The following is a 26,331-nucleotide window of genomic DNA, read 5'->3' on the forward strand; positions in this document are numbered from 1 at the left end:
CAGGCCTCATGGGAGAATATTGGGGTGTGAGGGAAATTAGATAAATGTTAAAAAGTAATAGAATGGTGGAAGCAGAGTATCAGTTTCTGAAAAGGCTGCTGTGAGGAAAGGAGAAGAAAATGAGTTTGCTGAATACTGTGCAGAAGGCAAGCAGCTAGTCTGAACATCATATACTTCACAGGAGACCAGTTTAGGAATTGCAGTATTTTTCTCAATTTTCAAAGTGTTGCTAGTGTTTATATTAAAATTGGCTGTATCAGCATTGATTTTTAACTTAAACTGGGACTTGAGACAGCAAGATGAAACCTGCTACTTATTCATCTTTGAAAGTAATGTACAGAAAGCAAATTTCTTTCTCTCTGTCAGTTACTGTAGGAGCAAACGGACCTGTGGACATTGGGGGGTTTGTATTTTAGAGGAATGTATAAGAGGAAAGCATCGTAAATTCACACAGGTTTTACTTTTTCCAGACTTAAACTGTGGTGTCTGTTAGGGACTAAAATTAACTTATTGATCTAAAGATTTACTTACAAAAGATTTTTTTCCTAATTTTTGGCAAGGCCAAATATTGTAGGTCACAGTCTATTCGTTTCTGTCTGATAACAGTAAAATCCATTACTATCCCTTTGAGATTTTTTTTTTTATAAAACGCTGTACTAAATCTGAATAAAAGCCTAATAAGTAGATTAGTTAGAACAATAGTCCTCATGAGGATGTTTGATTCTGAGTGTAGCTGCTAGAGATAACCCTAAATGCAATTAGGTTTAACTCCCTGTGAGTGACAAAGGAAGGTAATACCTATGGAGACTTCCCTTCACGTGACACTATTTTTAAAGTGTCTCAACATTTAAATTATTCTTTCCTTTGGGCATTGGTAACAAACTTCTTTTTTTTTAATTGTTGGAGAAACAGAGCTTGGAAACTTATGTTTTAGCCATTAGTTTTTGATGTTGCACATCAAAAAGAGGGATGGCTCAGCTTCCTTGGGGGAACAGTTTGTTGTCCTCATCTGTGCCCTTTGTAATTGCAAGGATCAAATATCCCAAGGTGGCCACAGACAGGTAAAGAGAGAAAACAGCAGATTCAGTAACATACACAAGCTTAAAGGGTAATGTGATAAAATGTCAATAGATAAACTGTTGATGGATTAATTCTGTTTTTTCCTCTTGAAAGAGAAATGAAAGCAAAACTTTATTAAAACAAAATAGAGACAGTAAAGATTTCAAAATTTTGCATATTATAGGGTGTGATATAACAGAAACTGTAAAATTGCAAACTACTAAAATTGTTTAATTTAATTGTAAGTGCCACAGAAGAACTGCATTTAAGAATTTGGTCCCATTTTCACATAAAAAAGGAAGGGAGAAGAAAAAAAACCCAAAAACTTAGTGAAACAATTCCATGACTTCCTTTTTGATATATTCCTGCGTATGCATGTGTTTACTTATATTTAATTTTCCTATTTTTAAAATATGAAACATATGAAAATAATCTCATCAACTTCTATATTTTTGGGAAAATTGCTGGTAACACCAAAATGAAGAAATTTGCAATGATTTTTTTAATTTATTTACCAAAGTTTTTATATTGATAGTCATTGTGCTTCGCGCTTCACATATCTTTGCTTCACTTGCATATGGTTCTTAGAATTATCTTTCAGTGGATCATTCCTGAAAATCTTTTGTTTTCCTTCTTTGCTTTTAAATCAAAAGTCTGTATCATCAAAAGTAACGCTGAACTAATTGGATATGAGCCAAAATACCTGAAAATGACTTATAGTCATACCCCATCAAACTTGAATTTTGTGTGTGGCAAGGAGACGTTTAGGCAGTTTAGTAAACTCTAGATTCTGGGGAGTCTTGGGTGCAAGATTAAGTTATTATCTTATAAAAATCATTAAGGATTTGAACCTGAGGATGTACCAAGTAAAAAAAATTCCTAGTGAAGCCTTAAAGGCAGTGAAGAACAAGAATTGAAGTGACCATACATTAATTATTAGGCTTCTTGTCTTACTGGTTTGTGCAAGGAAATTCATGTAGATAAATAAAAATAGGTTTTATGTTTCCTCTTTATTATATCTGAAAACTCTCCTGTTGTTATTATGAAATTCAATAACCATTTTCAATTGATTCTGTGCTTTTCAAATGTAAGAGGACTCTCTATTTCATGTTTTCAAAATCCAGGTATATTTGAATTAGTTGTACAACCGAAAGAAACCTGTTTTCTTTTTAGTCAAAGAGAAAGACTGTTCAAAGCTACAGGATTTCTTTTTTTTATATATATATTAAAATCTGTCTTCCTAAAGCTGGAGAGTTTTTAAGAGACAAAAAAGAAAAAAAATTGCCATCCTTCCAGCAGTGCAGTTTCACTGGTTCATGTCTAGTTGAGATGCAGCAGAATGAGCCTGATTATGTTGCTAGTCAATGTAAAAGTCATCATGCTGTTGCAATAAACAAGTAAGAAGTGATTTATTACAGCTGAAAGTGTCCATTTTCCAAATGTATCTTAAGAGGCTGTTTTTAGATAATAAAAATTATCTTTTAGAAGGATGTAATGATACATAATTGGCTGTAGGAGTAATAGATAATATACTGAAAATAAATTAGTATGACCTTAAATACCTACTGTACAGCATGTATGGAAACTCTCATGGACTTCAGGTTCAATTCTAATGCACGTATTATAGCCAGAGTTTTATGCACTCTGTCCTTTTTCATGGTTAATGATACCGACAGTGGGTATGTGTACCTCCTGCAAAGCAAGATTTCATCAGTACTACTGCTACTCAATATGCCTTTTCATATGTCATTGATAACAAGATAAAAGAATTCTCAATCTCTAGATAATAATGAGTAATGTATTTTTTATTATTCAGGAATGCTTTGGGTGGGAGGAGGTGAAACATTCTATTGGCTGTATTACACCAAAGGTGAATGGAATGGAAGAAAAGGAGGAAAAGAGCCATCTCTAAAATGTATTTGTTTTATTTCATTTAGATTTTCACACACACCTTTCTGAGAAATTGAAAGACAGACAGACAAGCTGGCAGCAGCTGGCTGAGACAAAGAACTCTCTAATACGTAAGGTTTTTATCTTGCTTAAACTGTATTCCTTGTAAACTTAGAACCTAGTTTAGAATTTGTGGGTTTTGCAATGGTTAATCTAGTTCTGTTTATGTTCTGCTTATTATGTCTTGTGGGATTTTGTTTGTATTTTCCTCTTGGGTATTTATATTCTGTTGAATAAACCTGATCTCTCTTTACTGCTTATTTCTATTTCATTGTTGAGTATTACCTTCCTGATTTGATTGAACTAAGCAAGGGTGGTTTTTTCATTGGGAGTCTTCATTGAGTGGTAAAGGAGCTGTGTTTTCCCTGGGTTGACGTTGCTTCATGCGACCAGGCTCATTACATGGAGAGAAAGAGAGCTAAGACATAGAAGAGATGCCAGATCTCGGTACACACAGGCATAAGTTAAAAACAATATGGTATCTGTATCTAGCAGTATTGTCACAAAGGCAATTACATATGTTTTATCCCATTGGTAAAAGCTTGCATGTGACACATGTTGCTTCAGCAATTCTTAAATCTGACTTTCTAATGAAAGATTTGGTGATAGCTGTGTTCATTTTTAGTCTTGATTTGAATTTTTTTGATCTAAGAGTTTCAGATTCAGACAGTCACACTTGGTGTGACACTGAAGTTTTGTATCTCAGGGGCTGTGCAAAACAGTCGGGGTTTTCTTGCGGTTTTTTGGTTTTGTAGGGAATAACCTCGTTTATAGACTTTTTTTTTTTTAAAGTACTCCCCCAACGCACACATACCTTTTGTTTCCCTGAGAGCAAAACTCCTTTGGGAGGAGGAGGGTATTTGGAAAAAAAGCTTGCAATGTACTTTTTAGCAAAAGAAAAAATTAACAAGCTGTAGTAATATAAAACACATCTTAAGGAATTTTAATACAAAGGTAATGATTCAGTGACATCTTCCTCCTGATGTTTCTTGAATTAAAAAAATGGTTTTCATTCATTGGATATGTACACTTATACTAACTATAGTATCAGTATGTGCCCTTACTAATTTAGCAGAGGCCATTTTTTATAAAGTCTTTTGTCCTCAACACTGCAATTTTTGCCTTGTATTTGACTGCCTAATGAGATGAAAGACATATTTTAATATTTCATTCTTTTCTTCCATTGCAACCATAACCTAGTACATACATGAAAGATACCTTTCCATTTGAGCTTTTCATTTAAGCACTTGAGTAAATGCTTTGCTGAATTAGGGCCCTAACCAGGAATAATATTCTACTTGCATAATATTTAAATGAGGCATAAAATAAGGTTTTTTTGTCATCCCCAATTTGATTTTCTGATATCCTTCTTTCCATAATTGCTTGATTGTTGGTTAAAAACTAGTGAATGGCATTATGCTTTGAATCTCAAACAGTGTCTGAGCAAACACTGGGACAGTTTCTTACATCAAATTCTGGAAAATACTGAGCATCTGTGACCATTTCATAGTTAATGCAGCCCAAGAATGCTCAGTGTGTTATCAAACTGGAGATAAGGACAGTTTTTTGTATTTCCATGCTTCTTAGAAGAGTGGGAGCCAGAGCATTTGGTAGAGCGATTAAATTTCCGTGATGCTGGTATATAATACTAAAAATTGCCCAAGGTGACATGTGTATGGTTGGTAATAAAGATGAAATTAATAAAGAACAGAAATGATCTTGTATATATCTCTGCATTTCTGAAGCATTCATGATTATTGGTGTTGCAGAAGGGATCTTGGCACAGGTAAAATGAATGGGTTATGCTATTTAGGCCATACTAAATCTCAAAGTCTAATACTTGAGTGCATTTTCTAGGATCACAGAAAGTTTTTGCCCTACAAATTGCGTCCATCTGAATAACGTCTCTTCTCATTTGAAACTTTGAGACTTTTCATCAAATATTGTTTCTCCTTGGTTTAGTCCTTTTCCCTGACGACCTGAACCCTTCCCTATTCAAACAAATTTGGTTTATATATTGCTTTTAGGTTTTGGTATTATGTTTGTTCAGGGCTCTAGAAATTAAGAACAGCATGAGAATGTATTAATAACTATATAGCAACTGAGAAATATTTGACGGTAGTATTAATTCTCACCTCTGGCTTGACAGTAATATGCATTTAAGAAAATAAGAACCGAGACAAGCAATAGAAAAACTTAGTACTTTTTATGACTTTTATGAGTCTAATTACTTGGACATACTAAATCTGATATGGAAAGTAAAATAGTTCGCTGCATGCTCTGAAAGTAGTAAGAAAGATGCAGTGAGCATATAGATCCAGGTGTGCTGACCGGCATTGATGTCAGCCTAATCTATTATGTTAATAATTCAAGGGAATTGACCAAAATCAAGCTTTATCTCTGTTCCTTTTAAAAAGTGCCATAGGATCTTTTTCATCAGTCTGGATGCTGCCAAAAACAGACAGATGGCACTAACCTTGGTGTAAAGCCTCAGCTGGCTGAGAATGCATCTGAATAGTGTTGCAAAGCTTTCAGTGTGCATGTTGTGTCAACAGAAGAGGACTCTGTATCACCATAAGCAGAGCCCTCAGACTTTTCATTTTAAAGGTACCCAGTTATCAAGTGTGCTCGTTTAGCGGGTGGATTGCTTTGCTGTGTTCTAATAAAATGTTAGGTTTCTTGATCTATTCAGCCTTTTGCTTTGCTAAGGAGAAAAATGCCGCTGGTGCAGACCAAGAGGTAAAGGGAAAAAAGGAGGTTAAGTGCTGAACATGGGTATTATAAGGGATAAAAGCCTCCTACAGGAAAATCTCTCTCCTATGTAGTATTTGGAGTAGACCTAAATCTCGCCTTTTCTCACTTCTCCTTTTCTGGGAGAAGAATTGTTAATAGATTTTAAAAAAAAAAGAAAGAAAGAAAGAAAAACCCAAACAAAAACAAAAAAAAAAACACAAAAAAAATCTCAAATCTCTCTCATACTGAGCATCCAGAATTAAAAACAAAAACAAACAAGCAAACAAAACCACCCTGGGTTTCTTTTTATAGCTGTGAAATAATGTAGCAAAAGCTCAGAGATTTATCAAAACCACTAATTAATGCTTTTAAAGCATTCATGTAGTGTAATGTTGAGCAATATATAAAAGCAAAAGAAGAAATTTAATAGCACTCAGAGTATGACTTGAGTAGGGCACTAACAGAGGCCTGTGCTTCTCATTAAATAATGAAGATAAAAGCATCGGTTCCTTGTATTGTGTGTGCAAGCCAACCAGAACATTAAGTGCAATAGAAGACTTAACAGGGAGGGAGAAAGGATTGAGTCAAGTAATTAAAAAACATATTGCAGTGCAGTAACAGTGGTTGTCCAGGCAGCCTTTCTTCTACCATTTCCTATCTTTTGGTTAACTTTGCAGCCATTGTAGTGCAGTTGAAGCATCTTCTCTGGTTGTTTCAACATGATGATCTTGAGTAACCTGTGAACATACAAATCTGGACATTGTAGTGGAGTCCACAGTCTCTGAGTTCATGTGTAACCCTGTTACTATCAAAAGGAGATTTGAATGACTATAGTTAATAAGCTATATATTTGATATGTTGTTGCAGCAAGCATACAACTATCTCAAAGATCTATGTTAATCTGTGATGTGCAAGGAAGTTCTTAAAGTAATTTTGGGATGTTATCAATTGAACTGTAATTTAATTAAGGTAGGGATTATGCCTTTTCTGGGGGAAGAAAATGGATTGGATTTTATCCTGTGCTTATGACATTTAGATACAGAATGCAACTGGTTGTATGGGGATTTGATATTTAGGAGGATGATTTCTCTATGGCATGACATTTAAAATCATAAGTGAGAATGGTAAACTGCTGTCCAGTAGCCTTCAGGTATAAATAAGTTATTTTATTTTGTTGAAAACTGTATTTAAATACTGTGTATGGATATTGCAGATAGTGTTTATAATAATTCTGTTTAAATCACAGTGGTGAGGAATTTAGTTCACTCTGCTGCTTTCAATGCAGGTTCGCCTTACTGAGGATTGTATGGGTTTGCATTCCTGGGAGGTTTTTTGGGTTTCCATTTTAATGGAAATTCTTTCAAAAATAAATGAGCAAAAACTGGTTTTATCATGGGATTTTAGCAATGATTTCTTTAAGTAGCCAAGTCCAGGTTGTACAATTTCTTTTCATGCAACATACTGTTTTGTTAAGAAACAATCAACGAGAGAATGTAAACCGCATAGCCAAAAGTGTGTGTTAATATAAAATAATGAGAGTGTAGGAAATTCTGAGGGGGAAATAAAGCTCTCTTGCATATTGGGTCCTAGAAGAAAACAAGCTGACAGTTTTACCAGGTGCCTCTCCTAGGAGCAGACTTAACACTTGTTACAGAATTTGTCTTGAAAACACTGGTATTTGAACTAAAGAATTTACAAATTTGCTTGAGAAACAAAACAGATTGTGTGTTGAAAGACTGTGCTGCTAGCAAAATACTTGATCATGTCAGATTTATACAAACTGATCTCCTGTGTATTGCACCATGTCCTAGAAAACTGGAAGCCATGAAAACAAGAACTTATATTTTAAGGAGTTCTATGACAGCTTATAAAAAATAGCTTTTCCACTTTTTACATGAAGCTTCTACCTTAAAGAAACTGATGAAATAGGTGGTAATTTTAAACACAAGCAGTGACAAAATAAACACCATCTGCTAGTGCTGACTTATTCCATAGTATTCTCATGCTGGCTGATTTTATTTCACTTTATTTCAGAAATAGTTAATGACACATCTGCTGTGCGGTGGAGGTGCATTTTGGGTGATTAAATGTGGACATAAGTTTAGGGAAAACAATAATGAAACTTTTTCAGGAAACTGAAGGAAATATTAAACTACTAAAGGGAACTGAGAAAATACATAGCTATGTTGATGCCGTTTATTTTGATCCAATTTATTATTGGATCAAAAATGTTAAAGGTATATTTATTCTTTCAAAATACCTGGTTATCATGGAAAACTTCTCATTTAGTCTTTCTTTTACCAAAGCAAAAATCTTTCCACAATGACATTCTTAGTCTTCGAAGCAAGCCTAGTTTTCTGTCGTGTCCATGAATTTGGGGCTGTGAAGACAGAACAGGTTCAGATGTCATGTGGGATCAGTGTCAGATTTGTTTACATGGCAGAAAGTATTTAAGGGAGCATAATGTACAGTGCCATCATTGCAACTGCAGAACAAAATAATGAGGTTTATCTCAACATCCGCTTGAATACTGTACAATAAGAAATTCTACATATATGCAGAGTTGTTTACTTTTATAGAGTATGTCTTTATCCTGTAAAGCTCTGTGAAGCTATCTTTCCTCCCAAGCAAGGTTGTAAGACAAGGTGTAATCGTCTGGTGTCCCTGGGTTATTCAGGCAAAGACATAATTCATGGCATTTTGTGTTGTGGCATGTTTTCTTCCCTTTGGTAGAGCTTGGTAGTCCTGTTGGTTTGAAGATTCCTCTCCTGTGTCCCTGAAGAGCTGTCTCTTCCCAAATAACCCCGGTATGTCCTACCTTTTCCTTCTCAGTCAGCAATGAGAAGTCTTTGTTGTGGGAATTCCTATTTAGCACTTTACTGCAGAGGCATTAGCATAATGATCCACTATACAAAATCCAAGCAATTAGGCTGTTGAACCTGTGTTTACTGTGCCAAATCATATGTCCCTATGCTGTTATCAGTATAAGTAGATTTTAATAAATCCAAAAAACTAAATGTCTGGATCTCCATATGGATGGGTGGATATTTAATTTTGAGATAGAAATCAAAGCCATGGATTGGAAACTGTAGGAAAAAAAAAAACCCAAACTTTGGCTACTTTATTCTTTAGTAGGTGAAAAAAGAGGTTGGAATCCACAGTGACATGAATTCAGACTCTTTGCCTAAAACCTGAAAAATCTCAAGTAAAAACAAATTCAATGTCTTCCCTTCCTGCCATCAAGGTCTGTTTAATGGTATGAAATCCTTGTCCTCCTTCTATGGTTTCACAAAGCGTTTTGACAAGTTATGCAAGTAAAACTGTATACAGTATAAACAGAAAATTACGTCTGGAAAAAAACATAATATAAACAATTTTAAAAAGACTTGCCGTTTCTTTTGTGTTCGGAGTCCTGAAACATATAGTGAGTATAAATGAAGCTTTGCATTGCCTCCTTATGAACACTGGCTAAGGAAATATTGATAGAAATATGCTTAAGGGTAAACTTCTGTACCTCTAGGTATTTTAATACTTTTATTCAAACTTCATTCAACTTGTTATTTTAGTAATGAATGTGTAGAAAAGCAGTGCCTGTGAAGTAATATGCGATCAATGTTAATTGTTCTGATAAAAGAAAAAAAAACGAGCAATCTGACTTAGTGCATTTTTTGTCTTTGCAGACTGCATAGTAATTAAAAATTGGAATGAGAATTCATGCGAATTGCACTAAATGTGTACTACATATATTAGATAGTGAGCATGTGAAGTCATCCCGTGTTCCTTAGCAGTGATAAACAGATTTACATAAGTTAAATACTTATATTACAAACCTTTTGACTTGACCTGATCTGTGTAAACATTGCATTTACGAATTATCAAACCTCTTTGAAAGACAGCCTTATGTATGTGTATTATCATTTATGTTAATCTGAAACATTTCTCAAGCTGCTGTGCATGAAGTTAGGGTGAAGAATCCCTTACTTATTCATACCCATATGTATGCTGTGAAACTTGAGTAAGGAGGGAGACAAGAAAAACTGATTTTAAAAAAGAAATTATACACATTTTTTATACTAGTGCCATAATTCCTTAGTTTAGGTTTACTTATATCCACTGCTAGTGTAAAAGTGGAGGGAGCCTGACCAGTGCTTTCTTTAAGAATTTCTGTAGCTTGCTTTTATAACCACTTCCTTTTGTTTGGATTATGAACTGGAAATATAATGTGCTTTATTCCAAACTGGATCTGCATCTGGGGCAAAACTTTTGTAGTCTCTAATGCCATAATAGTAAGTAAAACAAAATTGATTGTTATATTTTTTAATGCAGAGATGCAATGAGGAAATAATGACAGTAAATTATTTTAAACTGTTACTTGCGAACTCTTCCTCATATTAAAGATTTTTACATTGACAATACAGAACTACATTCAGAAGTTGTCAGTGCAAGGCCAAGCATTTTGATAGAAATGTAGGTAGTGGATGGGATTATTGTATCTGAAGAATTAAATCTGCTTGGGATAATAAGCAGAGGTGAAAAGCTGAGACTTATACAGCACACTTCTTGATATCCATTTCCTTACTGGGACAAGCGAGATCAGTATTTTCAACAAACTTCTCAGTATTTCTCCTGCCAGTAAGACTTACAGACATACCTGGTAATACGTTCTCATGCTTCTTCAAAATTTATTTCCTTAAACAGGATCATTAGGAGTTAGTATTTGATCCTGATATAATTGTTTAGATTTTGAGTGATGGTTCAGTAGAGTGAACGTGCTTCAGAGACAGGTTTTTCTGTAGTGTATATGCTCAGAATCTGGCCATACTTGATTGTGCTAGGTTCATTTTTTTTATTTAGAATGAAAGCTTTGTTTTCTCAGTCAAAGTCTGGGGTAGGAAAATACTGTGCCTCAAATCCTGCATGGCTTGAACTACCTGGTCCTGATTAGTGAAAATATTGAATGTGGTGTTAATGCCAGGAGGCCCCGAAAGGACTTACTGAACCTTACTGACATAATCTTTTTTTTTACATAAAGCATGATTTTTCTTTGATTAAATAGCACGTGGAAGTGGGAACTTGAGTGCATTTTGGAAAACTAAATTATCTGCAACTAAGAAAAAAAAAAAAATCAGGTGGCCTCTTTCTCTTTAGATACGAGAAATCTTCATCTGTTACCTATCTAGCTTGCAAAATCTTCAGCCTTCTTTGAGTACTGTAATATAATCATTGTTAGGGCAAAACTGTACTGCTCTGTACTCCCTCCTCTTTCCACTCAAAGGATACTTGGCGATGTTGCCCCTGACTTTTGATTCTGAATTTGACTTTGTGTATTATGTGATAATGTATTGGTGCTTCTTTTCAATAGTAAAAACAGCTTGTGCAACCTCCCTGATGGCTTATTACACAGTACAGACTGAACAGCCACATGTTCTAATTTACCAAGTGCCTGGTTTAGTCACTAGAATCGACATATTCAGAGTAATAAAAGGCAACTCTTTTTTTAGCCACTGTCAGGCCTTGTTCTCTTTATAGAAAGCCTTGTCAAAAGTAACAGAACTGCACTTGAAGTGAAAATTCTCATTGTCTTCTACTCTTAGCAGTAAGGTTTGGATCCTTCATTTCATAGATCTAACTCAGAACTAGCTTCATTGTAGGTTGGTTTCTGAGCATTATGTCTGATTAAAAGTTACTTCTGTAAAAAATTGTGACCTCCATATCTTAAAGGCACTATTCAATACACATGCATTTTTGTAGCTTAAATTTAGGGTTTGTATCAGCAATCTCTTGAATACAGAAGGAAATTAAGACCAGAACTGCCATGACTGCGCAGTACTGCTACATGTAATAAAGGCTAAAGGATTCAAATTCTGCAAACAGAGGCAGAATTGAAATAAGGAAAGTATGTTTCAGCTAGATTTAGGTGAATCTAAGGAAGATAGGTAGGATTGACATGTATTGTATTGATTTCTACATTTTCTAAGTCACTTCTGCGATATGCATTATTGACATTCCTTTTAAGGTGGCTCAGAGTTGGTCAAGTCTGCAGTGTCAGGAAGCGATGTCATTTCAGGCATGCGTAATTGTCAGAGTGGTTAATACTGCTAGCTAAGTAATAAAGTAGCAGTAATATGAAAAGTTCAGCAAATGTTAATTATTACCAAAAATTTAAATGGTATTTGCTTTCCTTTACTGTGCTTTTTCAGATATGTCCTTCTAAATCTGTGGTGGTAGTAGAAATCAAATTATCTCAAAGTTAAATGTGAAGTGATGGGAAAGGACAGAAATATCTAAGTGTGAGTACACGGATACACTAAATACATGTGGCGATTCATACAGACAAAATTTGAAATCAATAAAATCCATGCAGTTGAGCTGCTTTATATGAATTAAGAAATGTTATATGAAAACAGCTGCTGCTGTTCACCTTCAGGGATTTTAAGTGAAATCATTCCTGAGCAGGAGCACTTGGGTTGTAGCTGTTTTGATTGGGGAAATTTTAACTTCACATTTTAGTTATGAAGTTCAACAGTTCACTGGGACTTTACGGTGGATTAGCTCTCTGGAGTGAGAAGTTGGGGTGGGAAGATGTATTTGGATTGGTAAAGCATTAGAATAGTTCTGTGATCAGTCTGTTGGAGTAGACTGTTGGGGTACAGACATTATTATAGCCTCGAACCTTCCTGATGTGATCATTCCTCCATGATTTAGCTTTATTGTAACAATATAAAAGGACTGAATTCGAGGTATTGAGGCTTCTAAGTAAATTTTAAACTGTTTTGTTAGAAAATTTAGAGAATTCATGTTAACAAGATGGAGGTAGCATAATTATAGAATGCTTCTACCTCTGTTTTCCTTGTCAAATTAATATAGAAAAATATATTTTTTAGAATTTGTACACTGAATTAGCTAATTTAGAATTTGTACACTACTTAGCTAAATTCCTTAGTCTGCTTTTAATCAATTTAAATGCAATTCTAAATTTAGTTCCTTGACCAGGTCATGCTTCTGAGCATTATTTTACATGACAATCAAATTAGCACTTAGAAATGCCCTTTCCTTCACCTTCGTTGTTCTCATTATAGAAATATCTACTTCAATATTCATACTTTTTTCTAACCTCAACCTGAGGTAGGAATTCCAGGTGAGAGTTCCTGGAATTCCTGTTAAATATGAGTTTTCCAGAAGAATTGGATGGTATTAGATACTTGGACTTTTTCAAGATCCCATTGAAGTCTTGTCCCTTATGGTTCACTTTCTGTTACATTGTGGATCTTGAGAAATTGTGATTTCTGAAATGTGCCTTTTTCTCTTTCACCCTAGAGTGTGTTGCAAAGACTTGACTTCTCATTTGCAATGAGTTAGCCAGCTAAGATTAGTGTTAGTTGTAGTCATAGAATTCCATTAATAAATACTTACCTAAGTTTAAGTTTATAACCTTTGGCTAGACAGACCACGGGAATGTATGTCGTGGTTTAACCCCAGCCGGCAACTAAGCACCACGCAGCCGCTCACTCACTCCCCCCCAGCGGGATGGGGGAGAGAATCGGAAGGGTAAAAGGGAGAAAACTCGTGGGTTGAGATAAAGACAGTTTAATAGGTAAAGCAAAAGCAAAGCAAAACAAGGAATTCATTCACTCCTTCCCATGGGCAGGCAGGTGTTCAGCCATCTCCAGGGAAGCAGGGCTCCATCACGCGTAACGGTGACTTGGGAAGACAAACACCATCACTCCAAACGTTCCCCCCTTCCTTCTTCCCCCAGCTTTCTATGCTGAGCATGACGCCATATGGTGTGGGATATCCCTTTGGTCAGTTGGGGTCAGCTGTCCCGGCTGTGTCCCCTCCCAACTTCTTGTGCACCCCCAGCCTGCTCGCTGGTGGGGTGGGGTGAGAAGCAGAAAAGGCCTCGACTCTGTGTCAGCACTGCTCAGCCACAACTAAAACATCCCTGTGTTATCAACACTGTTTTCAGCACAAATCCAAACCATAGCCCCATACTAGCTGCTATGAAGAAAACTAACTATATCCCAGCCAAAACCAGCACAATGTAGAATGTGTTCAACCTCTGGAAAACAGTGCTGAGTTTTTGATAACATGTTTTTAATGTGTTTCCACTAAAACTGCCAAAAATAAACTAAATAAGGATAGGGGTTGTTTATTCTAAGCCCTCTTGACATGAGGAGTTACTAAGCCTCCTTGTTGAGGAGGCATGTAAGCACAGAATTCTATGGAAAGTTATTGTTTATACATATTCTGTAGGCTTAGAAGATACATTATGTTTTTCTTCCCTACGTGTAAGTCCTTTGCAGTTAGCTGTTTTCTGGAGTTATAAGGGTTTCTATGAAACTGTCATCATTAAGGTGCTGTTGCTTTCAGAAGTGCTCTACTCAATATATCAGGGATCCCCCAAGAGAGTAATACAGGGCAGACCACTGTGCTGCTTCTCTTGACATAGTGACCTATTCTCCTTTTATTTTTCCCATATCTGCCATAAATTTATACTGCCCAAGTTTAAGTCTCTTGGCATTAACATAAGCAGGCTAGAAATATGTTTAAACCTGACTTCCAAAGTAAGAGGAATAGTGCAGCGTGTGTGGTTTAGCCTGTATCATCAGAACTATAGATATGTGTTCAAAAACTGTTTGTTCCTACAAGCCACCCTTTCTGGTGTTACTGTCAAGTGATATTTGCAATGATACACTTTTATCAGTCACAGATATTTTTGTCTTTTCAGTTACATCAATATATTTTTGAAAAGGAAGATAGAGTAGTACCAATATTTTCATAAACCCCTAGATTTCTTTTTAGTATTTGGGTTTGGTTTATTTTGTTTGGGCTGTGTAGAAAGCCATTTCAGAGAGAGAGAGAGGAGGAAGTCTTTTTAATTTCACTGTTTGATCCTTTGGAGCTCAACTGAGGCAAACCTAGAATATGATTCATTTCAGAAAATTAAAAAGAATTACATTTACCTGATCTCTTTAAAGATATGCAATTTCTAAAATTAATCTGGAAATCCTAGAATTTATTAAAATATCTACTTAGCTTTCTTCAACTGTTTACATACAGGTGTTTCCCAAAAGCTGTTCCTGGACTAGATTTTAATTAGCTATTGAGGTCGCCTTTAAAAAAAACCAACAGAACAAAAACCCCAAATAAACATATTTTCTGCAAGTTTCCTACTACACAAAATTAGAAAACTTTGAACACTTCAGGTAACCACGTATGTGTCTTTTAAACTTGTAACAGCAAAATATGAGAGGAGTTGAGGCCGGATAACTTTTCCTACCCAACTTTAACTTTGTGTACTTTCATTGTAGTTTCTCATTTTCTTAGTTAGACCTCCCAATTGAATTTCTTTAATTTATAGATGAAAAAAATTCTGTATGTGCAAATTACAGGAGAGTGTGTGTGTGTGCTTGTAGTGTGTCAAGAAGGTGACATGCATAGCTGTGGCTTTGTGTTATACAATATACAGAAGTATATTCTTGATTTATATTTATACCCGAACTTGGAAATACAGTGGAATAATGCGTACTTCTCTGTGTCCCTGAACTCTGTGGTACAGTTCCTGTCGACTTGAGCAGGGCCAGCCCTTCAGCTAGTATATGTAGAAGGTGGGAGATGACTGCAGAGCAGTATTTCGTAGCTGGCTGCAGGACAATGGTTAAAGAGGTACTTGTCCGAGAAGATTCCAGGCACAGTCAAGGGGCCTCTAACCAGTGATACGCAGTTTCTTATTGTGTAGTAGACAAAATGATTTCTTTAAACCTTTCTGTACCTAGGCTGCTTAAGTTTACAGCCATTATTAAGCTAAAGGAGCATAGCCAATGAATGTTTTGTGCAGTTGAAAGAGTACAGGTCACATAATGAGAGGAGACAAAGCTTATTGAAACGTGAAGTTTAATAATAATAATTTGTATTTAATAAAAATGAATCTTTTCAGAGTAACATCTCAATCCCTTCAATTTCTGAAGTGTCATGTATAGAAGATCTTTTTGTCTTGCTTACTGTAATGTACAGGACTTGAATGGCTTTCTGTCCTTATCTTGATATCCATCTATCATCTGTTGCACTGTGGTGCAGCTCTTTCCGAGCCTTCTTTACATTCACAGGAAAGTCAGATTGTACAGACAGCATAACATGAGTTGTTGTGGGTTTTGTTGGGTTTTTTTTTAAACGCTAGTCTGATTGGTATTCAGATGTACTGTGTGAACCTGTGCTTAGAACAACTCTCCTGCTTAGAGTAGAAAATGCAGGTAATACACTCTTGAAGTGGTATCACTTAATAAAAGAGTGACACATGACTGCTTATTTTAGTTGGAGGGGAATGCGTAATATAACTTCCATTTTGTTTTATAGATACATATGCAATGAGTTCCATTCTTCTGTTATTTCTGGTAGAAAACCACAGAATTTAACTTTCTGAATTCCCAGAATGGTGTTAACTTTTGAACTTAATCTGTCAGCTTTTTCTCTTTACTCCAAAGAAACAGTATGTCTCTTTTTCCTCTGTATCTTGTATGTAGCAACTATTGCTGTCTGTGACGTGATAAGGTAATTGTTACATTCCATTTTGAGGGATATTGGCTAAAAATAAAACCAATTTGATTTCATAATCCAGATCTTAGTAAGCTCCAATTGTCAAAAGTCAGGGTTAATTTTTTTCCATTTCACCTTGCATTTTTAGATTCCCCTGTGTCATCTTATAGCTGGTCTTTCCTTTGCAAAGCGCAGCTGTCTACTCCTGTCCAGGCAGTGCATCTCTCAGGCAAGCTCTGACTAGTGTCAGCAAACACATGGCTGTGGTTCACTGCATGGTTAATTCTTAATCATTAATTTGTTGAAGTAATGCTTGAACCTATCAGCTTAAAGGTAAATCAATTGTTGAGCATGTTACATCAGAAGGTGTGGTTAAAGAGGGAGCAAAATTATATTGGTTTTAAACTGTGGTTTCTTTATAACTTAGAGATACAAAACCAAATGGTTTTTTTCTATTATGGAAAAAAGTTACATGTCCAGAAACTGGTGGAAAAATACACTGAAGAGTGCTACACTGTAGCAATAGAATATCTAGACACACTTTACATGTATATAAACATCTATATAGTAACAGATACTGATGGGGAGTTTGGCTACTGAGAACGTAGAGGAGCAATGACACAAGCTGAGTATGCTTCCTAAAGAGGGCAGAGTAGTTGAGAAAGATAGTTTTTCAAGATTTCTTAACATTCCCGATGTGTTCTTTGATGAATGTTATAAAAATGTAGTTTTCAAGTAAATTGCGCTGTTCAACAGGTTGGAGGAGAATAAAATCTGTGGTAAGCTCACACCACCCTGTCTTTACTAGAATGCCTATCATATGTGGGCGCTTTTTTGTTAGTTGAAAACCTACATCAACTTAGTATCCAAAAGATTGTGACATGAAAAATAAAATTCCATTAAAGGAAAACTAAGTTGTGTTTCTGGTGAATTTACATTTTTAAATAATAAAGATGTGCATGTAGTTTATGAAGTGTTTATGTGTACCTCACAGAATCAACTGCTTTCACAGTGTTTTGTCATTGTTGTTGCTAAGTACGGTTCATGCTATGCAAAAGTTCAGGAGTGGTAGCGTGAGCGGGTGTTTATTGTTCCAAAATACATGTGCAAGTGAAGACAAAGGACTGTACACCTGGACTGCAACACAAGTTGTGCTTTCCTGAGTGACCATGCTAAGAGGCATAGTGTATAATTAATCTATGCTAAACATGCACAACATGCACAAGATGTAGATGAGTCAACTAAGTACTAAACATACTCTAGCAGCTGTTTCAACATCATTTCTTTTTCAATAACCCAAAGAATTTGTTGAAAAGGAGTCCAGCATACACTTTGTATTGGATTCTAATCAGCCAGTTAAGGGACTCAACAATTAGTATACTAGAGGTGAAAATTAATCAAAAGCTAACAGAAGTGTGTTGAAAGCAAGCAGTTTATACATTGATTGAAACAGTACTTAGGGGTTTTTTTTTTGCTGGGAATATAACATACGTGGTTCTTTTAGTTCAGTGTAAAAGCAAAGCACATAAATCAGTAGGATTTTCATGGATGCATTTAAGGACAGCATCTGCCCTTCCTGAATAATGCTGCCTAATACAGTTTTATCTGCGCTGTTTTTCTGGTGTTCCAGAAGCTTCTAAAGCATATGATATTTGGTTCCCATGAGTCTTAACTATCTGCCAGATCTTAAGTCATCCCAAGGTGTCTTGTTGCTGCAGCTGGGTCAGGATATGGTTTTCCTTGGCAGATTTTTTTTTTTTTTTTTTTAATTTCTTAAGTCAGTTAAGCTTGGACAGCTACATACATCTTTGAAAAAATTTTAAGTGTATCTTTGTAAGGCATGGAAACTGTTTAATCAATGGTTAAGAGCTAAAAGGTACCTATTTGAAATAGAAATATCCTATTCCTGTTTATATGGTAAAATCAGGGGATGTCATAATTGCTTGCTCAAAAACAAGACTCTGAATTTAAGACCCGCATTTCCAGATGGTAAGAATGATTTATTCTGTGGATTTACATTTTTCTGTTGTTTTTGTTTTTTCGTTTTTCCACAAGAAGCTTAGGCCCAGTCAGCATCATGGTAACCTCTAACAGCTTGATTGTTTGGGTTGGTTTTTTTGAGAGAGAGATATCCCAGTTGTTCTTAAAGTGGAAGAAGGCATTAGCCATTCAGGTTTTTGTGTCATAGCAGGTACATACAGAAGAAGATGTAGTGGTGATTTTGAACTTTCTCTTATTTGTGTAGATATAAGTTCTGTAACTTAGTCCTTGGATTAAAGTATTACTTTACATGCAGCATGACCTTCACTTTTCTTATACATCTGAAATAAATGCTACTGAAGTTTCAATAAAGGAAATTTTGTGTGTATGTGTAATATGATACTAATTATATTTGAGTATTGAGTTTTAATCAAAAATCTTTCTTAAATTCAGCTCAGGCATTAGTTTATACTTCTTCAAATTGCTGATTTGCTCCCAGCTGGCATTTCCTATGTAGCATCGAGATATTCATACACTCGGTTACGTTGGTGACTTTGTGTACCATACTTCAAGCTTTCACATATCCAAGGCAGTGTTTTGAATTTTTTTTTTTCCTAGGATGTTGCTATTTAAAATATTCCTATGAGGTTGCATCAGCTGGCTTTTGACAGATTAATATGTTTTGTATAAATGCAACTTTAATCATCTTTCTTCTAAATTTGTCTGTACTTAAACATCTGCAACCCTGAAGTTCTATAGCTTGGTAAGGTTGTTCAATCCCACTTTTAATTTCCATCTTGATATATCATAAATTTTACCTTGCAGGTAATAGCAGGAGGGAGCACTTCATGCAGCAGTGCACCTGCTGATGCGTGTTGGTGTAAGTGGCACATATTTCAGTCAAGTGATGTGACAAATTACTTTCTTATTGTTTCATCATTTCTTTCTAAAGAAAAAAAAAAATCTGACCTCAAGGAAATGTCAGTATTTCTTGTAAATGTAACTTGCTACTCATAACTCATCTTGAAAAAATGCAAGATTTGCATTTAGATACCAATAAAAAATTGAAGACAGAATATTAGTTAACATACAAGAGTTGCTAAAAACATAAGAAGAAATGGAGAAGGTAGGTCCTTATTTTTAAATCACAGTTTTCAAAGTTATTTTATTATATGAAAATGACAACTATTTCTTTAATATATGCTCATATTCATATATGTTCACATTTCTTCCCCTCTCCCCACCCTCCCATCCATATCACACATAGATTGGGAGAGTCAGGATTACTAGCAGATTTCTTGTTAATGAAAAGTGGTGACACTTGCTTTATTGTTCATTGAAGGCTTTCTTCTGACGGAGATAAATGACATGCTTGGGGTTACCAGGAAAATGTGATTTCATCATTGAATGGGGGAGCTTTGAAACAGTCTTCCCGATTTACAAATAAGTTATGAATGTGCCAGATCTGACAAAGAGAAACATTTATTCTAATGCCTGAAGCTCTGACGCTGGAGTCGCTTGAACATTGTGTCTTGCTGTCATCTATTTCATATAGGTTTCAGTAAATTACAAATTTTCAAGTTCTAGAAATAATCTCCATTATTCATGCAAAAGCACATTGCATAATTTGTCTAAACAGAGAAACATAGTGCGCACAGAAAGAGTAGAAAACTGCTTATTGTTTAAGTCTGCATGTGTGAGAGGATCTGATAAGCTTGTGCCAACAAAATTTAGACCCCTTATGTAGTCAGTAGCAAAGGTAAGGGCTCTAAGCTCATCTCTTCCTCTTTCTGCTCCTATCTGAGGCACCAAAAATAGGTATCTGAAGTTACAAAACGTGAGTATTCCTATCAAGAATTAACATGATCGAGAAGTTAACCGTGTCTAACTTTGAGATTGTCGCTTGAGGTTGGTGTGTTGCACTGAATTACTTTTAGAGGTCTCTTTTAACCTTAATTGTTCTATGAGTCTGTATTATTATCTCCGTGTATATCTCTGTGGTATAAAAAGTAGATAATTAATTTGTGTGAGCCCTGTAATTTGTTTCCTGAAATCATAATAATCTTGACCTAAGTATAGGCACTTATGCTACTGAGCCTTTTACCATCACTTTTGGAACTTCCCATCTATTCAGAACCCAGATCATTGCTTGGTCCATTGTATTGCTGCGGGTTATTCCAGCGGCATGCATAGCAAAAGAGTAGAGACCCACCATTCTGAAATAAATGGCACGTGTATCCCAAATTTCTAGTATTTCCCGGAATTGATCTTATAAAATATCATCAAAAAATCTTACCTGATCACAAAGTTCTCTGTTGCACGAGACAGCAGTACTTCAACTTCTGCATTAATTAAACATTAAATTGTATGAGGATGCCAGATGATAAACAATTGCTTTTCCTAGACTCACAGACTTCAAAGGCAGGCCTGTTATGGAGCCCTATTGCTCTTTCTAACAAAAGGTTCATTGCCTCATAACATGATGTCAGTTCCATACAGAAATAAGAATTAAAATACTAGAAATTACCCTGCAAGTAAGTAATTAACAAGATCAAAATCCTCCTGTACCTCCCACGTTGTATTTGAGAGAATTGGCTGATCTTTTTCTGCATGGCATATATTTAGTAAATCTACAAAGTGCAAGGAAAGGTCAGCAGTAACAATTGCTTTACAAACTGGCAGACTGCCAGCACTGGATCAAAATTGTAGTCTCAGAATGTTTGGTGTAAATTTGCAACGGAGAGTCTGGTGCTGTGCTAGGTTTCACAAGGCTGTAACAAACTGTTTTCTTCATTCTCTTCACATTAAGTTCTCTACTAGAGATGTTACTTTACATACCCAAATGTACCAGGATTATGACAAAAATTGCTCATTTCTTGTTATTTATCAGACAACAATACACAGCTGGTAAATTCTCCTGTTCGTGTCCTGTCCAAAAGTGTTGAAATGGATGCCTACGTATACTTTTGGAATATGTTACTGAAGAGATGAATATGTCCATGGGAAATCAAACCAAAAAGCTGGCTGGTTTGCACATGCTCTTCACCCTTACATTAAGAAGGTTTTCTTAGCTTTCAGGATTTGGTGTGGCTCTTCATAACGTATTTTATGGTTTCATTGTTATTCATTGCTATTTCTTTTCATTTTCATTGAAATGAGTAGCTATGGTTACTGTATGGCTACTGCAGTCCCATGCAGTGAGGTTGTGAGGGCTTTTAATTGTTGTATGATGTATGTTTTCAGACTGCAGTAAGAATTCTTCACCTTCCAGCCCTAACTCTTATTTCTTGGGAAAATAAAATTTGATCACAGAAGTTCCGTAAGCCTGCCTGAAACAAGGGAATTTGGTAAAAGGCGATGTTTGAATAATGATGTTAAGCCTTTTGAGAAGAAGCATGTATTCTTTTTGTCAAGGGAATAGAATATGGAGGAAGAAACTGTTTTAGTAAATCCTGTCATAGTTGCAGGTTACTATGAAAAATTGAAAACTTGCTCAAGATAAATGCTGTAGTGGTTAGACTACAGCGGGCCAGCATGTCTGGGAGAACTCAGATGATATCTGATGGGGAAAGGACATAAGAGAAAACTGAAATAACAATACCCATGAGACGTTTCTCAGTGCTGGATAAGTTGACTAGTATTCACCAAGATAAAATTGGACATAAATTGTTGGACTCATGTTCAGCGTAATCTAAAGCAAAACAACTTTCATGCATACTATATGCAAAGGGGTTGGAATCAATTGTGTGAGCTCCTGTGTCCTGTGTTACATTTTGTTTACAGAGCCATGAGATCTATTTAAAAAGAAAATCGGGAATATTACTTAAACCACTAGGGCTCCTCAGCATTGCTTTGTGAGCAAAGAAGCAGCAAATATACAGCATCCATATAGGGTGCCTGGTAACACTGGATATTTTCCGGGATTAGTCATGTTCTCTCATGGTGAGTGTAAGACTACCATTCTGTGCCACACCATTCTGTGCCGCTGTTGCTTCTGGCGTAAGGTGGCAAGTCATGGTAACAGGGTTTATCTGAGACTTGACAATATCATGTTAATGTCTGGCTGCCAGAGCAACTTGTTTGAGCCACAGGAATCTACATTTAAATCAAGAAAGTCATTAAGCTCTTTCACATTAGAAGAGAAGCTAGTAATTTCAGTGAATTTTACAATATTTTCACACTGTGTGTGTACACTCATACAAAACTCTCACTAATCTAGTTACTTTTTTATTATTTTATTCATATTCCTGATTTTTATTGGAAAAGACACCTGAGTAGTTAGTGTAAATAATTTCATTCTTGTTCATTGATTAGTAGCTAAAAAACAGCAAAAGTAAACAACAAGATTAACTTGCTTCTTTCTGATAACAGCTATTTGTTGATTTATTGGTAATCAGCAAAACAAATATTTAGAAGTGTAATTGTTGACAAATAATGTAAATTATAGTTTTGATGCATCGGTTCACGTGTAGTGCTTTGCTGCAGGCTGCCTGATCAATGCCTTCACTGTACATTCTGGTTTTGGTTTTTTAAACACATACAATACAATGAGAAAGGAAGAAATTGAGGAAAGGAGATACGCATATGCTGAAGGGACATAAATAAGCTTGAGTTCGTGGGAGGGATGGCTATTCAGAAGTAGAACATGTTGGATGTGGGACATTTTATCAAAGGTAATGGTTACAACAGTTTTTGAAAAGAACACGAAGCTGACTGGAACAAATAATAGAATATTAGACTATATCGAATATAGTGTTAGAAAATCTTCCCATTAACTGAACACAATATGCAGGAGCAAACATATGGATCGCTCTCATTAAGAACAAAGACACTTGTTTGAGATGAACCTCAAAGGGAAGAAGAGAAGTGGCATTTCACTTTGGGAAAGACAGAAGAATAATGGGGTTAAATTAGAGCAACATCACAGTATCACACTGGTGGAGTTTAGACAGAGTACAATGCTCTATGTGGAAAAACAAGAAAAAGAAAGGATTGAGTCTGTTACAGGCATAATGAAGTTTTGTTTGTCTGTTTTTCAGTGTTTTAGTGTTAGAAAGCTCTTTCCAATTTGTTTGGTGCTATGGTTCTGTGCAGTTTGGGCAGTGTTGGTTCCATAGACAGTGCTGTCACAGAGAATATCCAGAAGAAACTCTCAGCACTGAGTGTAATGTTCCTTTTACTCCTCTCATGAATTTGCTTTTCTTTTCCTTATTTAAACAAGCTGGTTGCTAAAACCTTTATATAATCTTTGGCCCTGATTCCTCAAGCTGAATGCCTAGATTTTAATTGATGAACTGCAGGCATTCAGCTGTCTTACTCGCTCTGCTTTTTAGTTACAATAGGTTGGACATGTTGGTAACCTGTACGTTGAAATGTATCAACTGTTTTTCTTGTTGAAATTCATCTTTCTGTGCCTGACTGATGGCACTTCGCTATACATTATATATACACTACGTAGGGAATATGAGTGCCTAGAGCATTCTTTAAGTGGCACCTTTAATGCAAAGCATGAAAAAGCCCATTTACAGGTTAGCATCTGAATTTCTACCAATGCTAACTCTGTACTAATTAGTTACCTGGATGTTAGTAAATAAAACAGAGAAAAGAAACAATAAGATAAAAATATAGAAGAAGTTTCTGTGTCTTCTTTTTGTCTCCTTCCCTTCAACAGGTCTGTGAATGCTGTTAGATATTTGTAGGGGCACAGCAAGACAGGTTTGCTGCGTCTGATGTAAGACAGAATTTCTCAGACAGGTAGGCTTGTGTTTTTCACATTGATCCCTAAGTCAAGCAGACAGGTACTCTTTATCGTTCTCTGGTTAAAATAAATAAATTAGTCACAGCTTTTTCTTCACTGTGCTTTTGAGCTCCCTTGTCAACAAGTCTGGTTATCCTATGCGCTGTGTTCCTTTCTTTTGTTGAATCCATGAGTTCACTTTTCTTCTTTCTCTCCCGCTCCCCCACAATTGTATTCCCCTGCATCTTAAATAGTTCCTTTAAGAAGTAGCAGACTTCCAGAGGAATTTCGATATGATCTCCCATTATGGAGACTTCAATCTGTTACACAATCACGATTCAATCTGTTAGCTAGATAAGAGTTTAAGAAACTTTTTAGGCTTTAAGAACTTTGTAACAAAAAGAAGCAATTTAATATGCAGTTAACAATACAGTATAATATTTACAGTAATGTTTTAATAAAAACGTGATTATATGCCAAGGAAATAAATTACTCAAACTGCGATGATAATTTAAAGGACCCAAAGATAAAACTTACAAACTGCAAAAAATCAGAGTTACATCTAAGCCTTTTAAGAAATATGTGCCTTAATATTAAAAAGAAAAGAGGGGAATGGGGGAAAAGAAATTTATTCTTTTAGCTCCTGAGAATCCTGTGGTGTGCAAAATCACTCTTCTGTAGCTGTGATACCTGTTGTAACATTATACTACCAGGTGCTGCAATAGCATGCTGCACTCAGTACGACTGGACTGTGCAAAATAAGGCAAAAATGACACCTGTACACAAATATTTATAGCACGAGCATAGGATCTGCTACCTGGCCTGAGATTACATTGTGTCCGTTAGGAATGATAAAACTGATTTTTTTTAATTTATTTTATTTTTTTTAGTTACAGAAACCAGTAAGTTGTTGTTTTGGGAGTATTAAGCACAGTAGGAGACTAATGAAGTCCAACTTTATCAGAAAAAGTCTCTAAAATAACTTCACTTTTCATATTCTGCAAGTATAGAATACAGATCACATAATGATAGTATGTGAATGTTGTAAGTATGTGTTGAGATTAACATTTGATCATTTTGATATCTTAAGAATTAGTTGGATACGTGGTTATGTTGTCCCTAGCACACAAACAGACTGACAAGACAGAACCAGGTATTTATTTAGATAAATAAACTTTATTAACCTTGTCTCAGAGTCAGGGGCATTCAGAGTCCCTGATGAGACAGAGAGCCGGGAATCAGTCAGTTATCAAAATTTCGTTAAAAATTATAACTTCTGGAAAACTTCTAAAACAGGTTAATCCAGAATGTATTTGTGATGAAAGAAAGCAGGAACAGAATATATCCATAACGAAGGCCAAGTCCTCCTATCTATAGCCAAGAGTAATTGATGAAGTTTAGCTTGTGAATTGGAGTGGTAGTCAGGAAGGTGTGCAGGTCAGAACAGCGTACCAAATGTTTGATCCAGACAGGGGAAAAAAAGGAGTTCAACGCTTGAAGTGCATGTTTTCAATGTAACGCTATCTTGGCCATGAACATGAGGCCAGTCTGAAGTTACTCTATCCTCTCTCATGTTGCCCTCGCCACTATATATGCCTAGTACGTCTGGCATAATAAAATGAGCTGTTCTAGGATTCCTTTCCAGTGGATTGTTGGAGAATTTTGTCTTTCCAAAGCATATACAGAGAATTGCAGGAAGATGCAGGGAAGCACTGGATGCCAGATTTAGGGAATAAATACACGTTTTTTGTCAGTTCGGTTGGAGCAGTTGAAGAAGGTATGGCTTCACTTATACCTTATCCCTTGTCAGGAGGCCACTGCTACATCATGCGTGGGGCATTAAGGAAGTGTATGAGTGCTCCAAGTTTATTTCTATAAATGTTTGATGAGGTTAACTCAGATGAAACCAGATTAAAAAATATCACCTGTAGTGCATATGTTCTAATAGTCTATTGGTTTTAATGTATTTCAGCAAATTATATGACATGGCTGTCTTACATCTAAATATGTCATAGTTCTTTTTCCCAAGTTTACTCTGTAATTGCACCCATTCCCGTGCACTGGGGACAGAGCTTTTCTGCATAAGGGCATAGAGCTTGATTATCCTCTGTTAGGTAGAATGATAAGCTTCATTTCCTTTGTTGATTCATGAGAAATATTTTGAAATATTGTGATTTCAGTTCAAGCAAAAAATATTTTGATGACAATGTTTGCCATCCTCCTTATAGCTCTGTCAGTATATATTGTGAGTTAGAAGGAAAAATGAGTGGTTGTGCCTGGGTCAGATAGCAGGAATTTACAGAGAACTCAGTGTTCTCTGTTGCATCCAACGAGGTCTG

The 26,331-nt window shown here is 35.7% G+C and overlaps 1 protein-coding gene across 3 annotated transcripts in view; it reads left to right on the forward strand.

Moving 5' to 3' along the window:
* The window catches only part of TENM2 (teneurin transmembrane protein 2), a 563,241-nt gene that overhangs the window by 231,036 nt on the left and 305,874 nt on the right, over window positions 1-26,331 (forward strand). Inside the window, exon 3 of one of the 3 annotated variants that reach the window (XM_009318514.1) lies at window positions 2,997-3,080. The exons of the other annotated variants lie outside the window; for them this stretch is intronic. Coding sequence (XP_009316789.1) covers window positions 2,997-3,080 — 84 coding nt within the window. The remainder of the gene's footprint in view (window positions 1-2,996; window positions 3,081-26,331) is intronic. 3 annotated transcript variants of the gene reach the window in all.

The sequence above is a fragment of the Pygoscelis adeliae genome, unplaced genomic scaffold (assembly GCF_000699105.1).
Source record: "Pygoscelis adeliae isolate BGI_AS28 unplaced genomic scaffold, ASM69910v1 Scaffold42, whole genome shotgun sequence".
NCBI classification, from domain to species: domain Eukaryota; kingdom Metazoa; phylum Chordata; class Aves; order Sphenisciformes; family Spheniscidae; genus Pygoscelis; species Pygoscelis adeliae.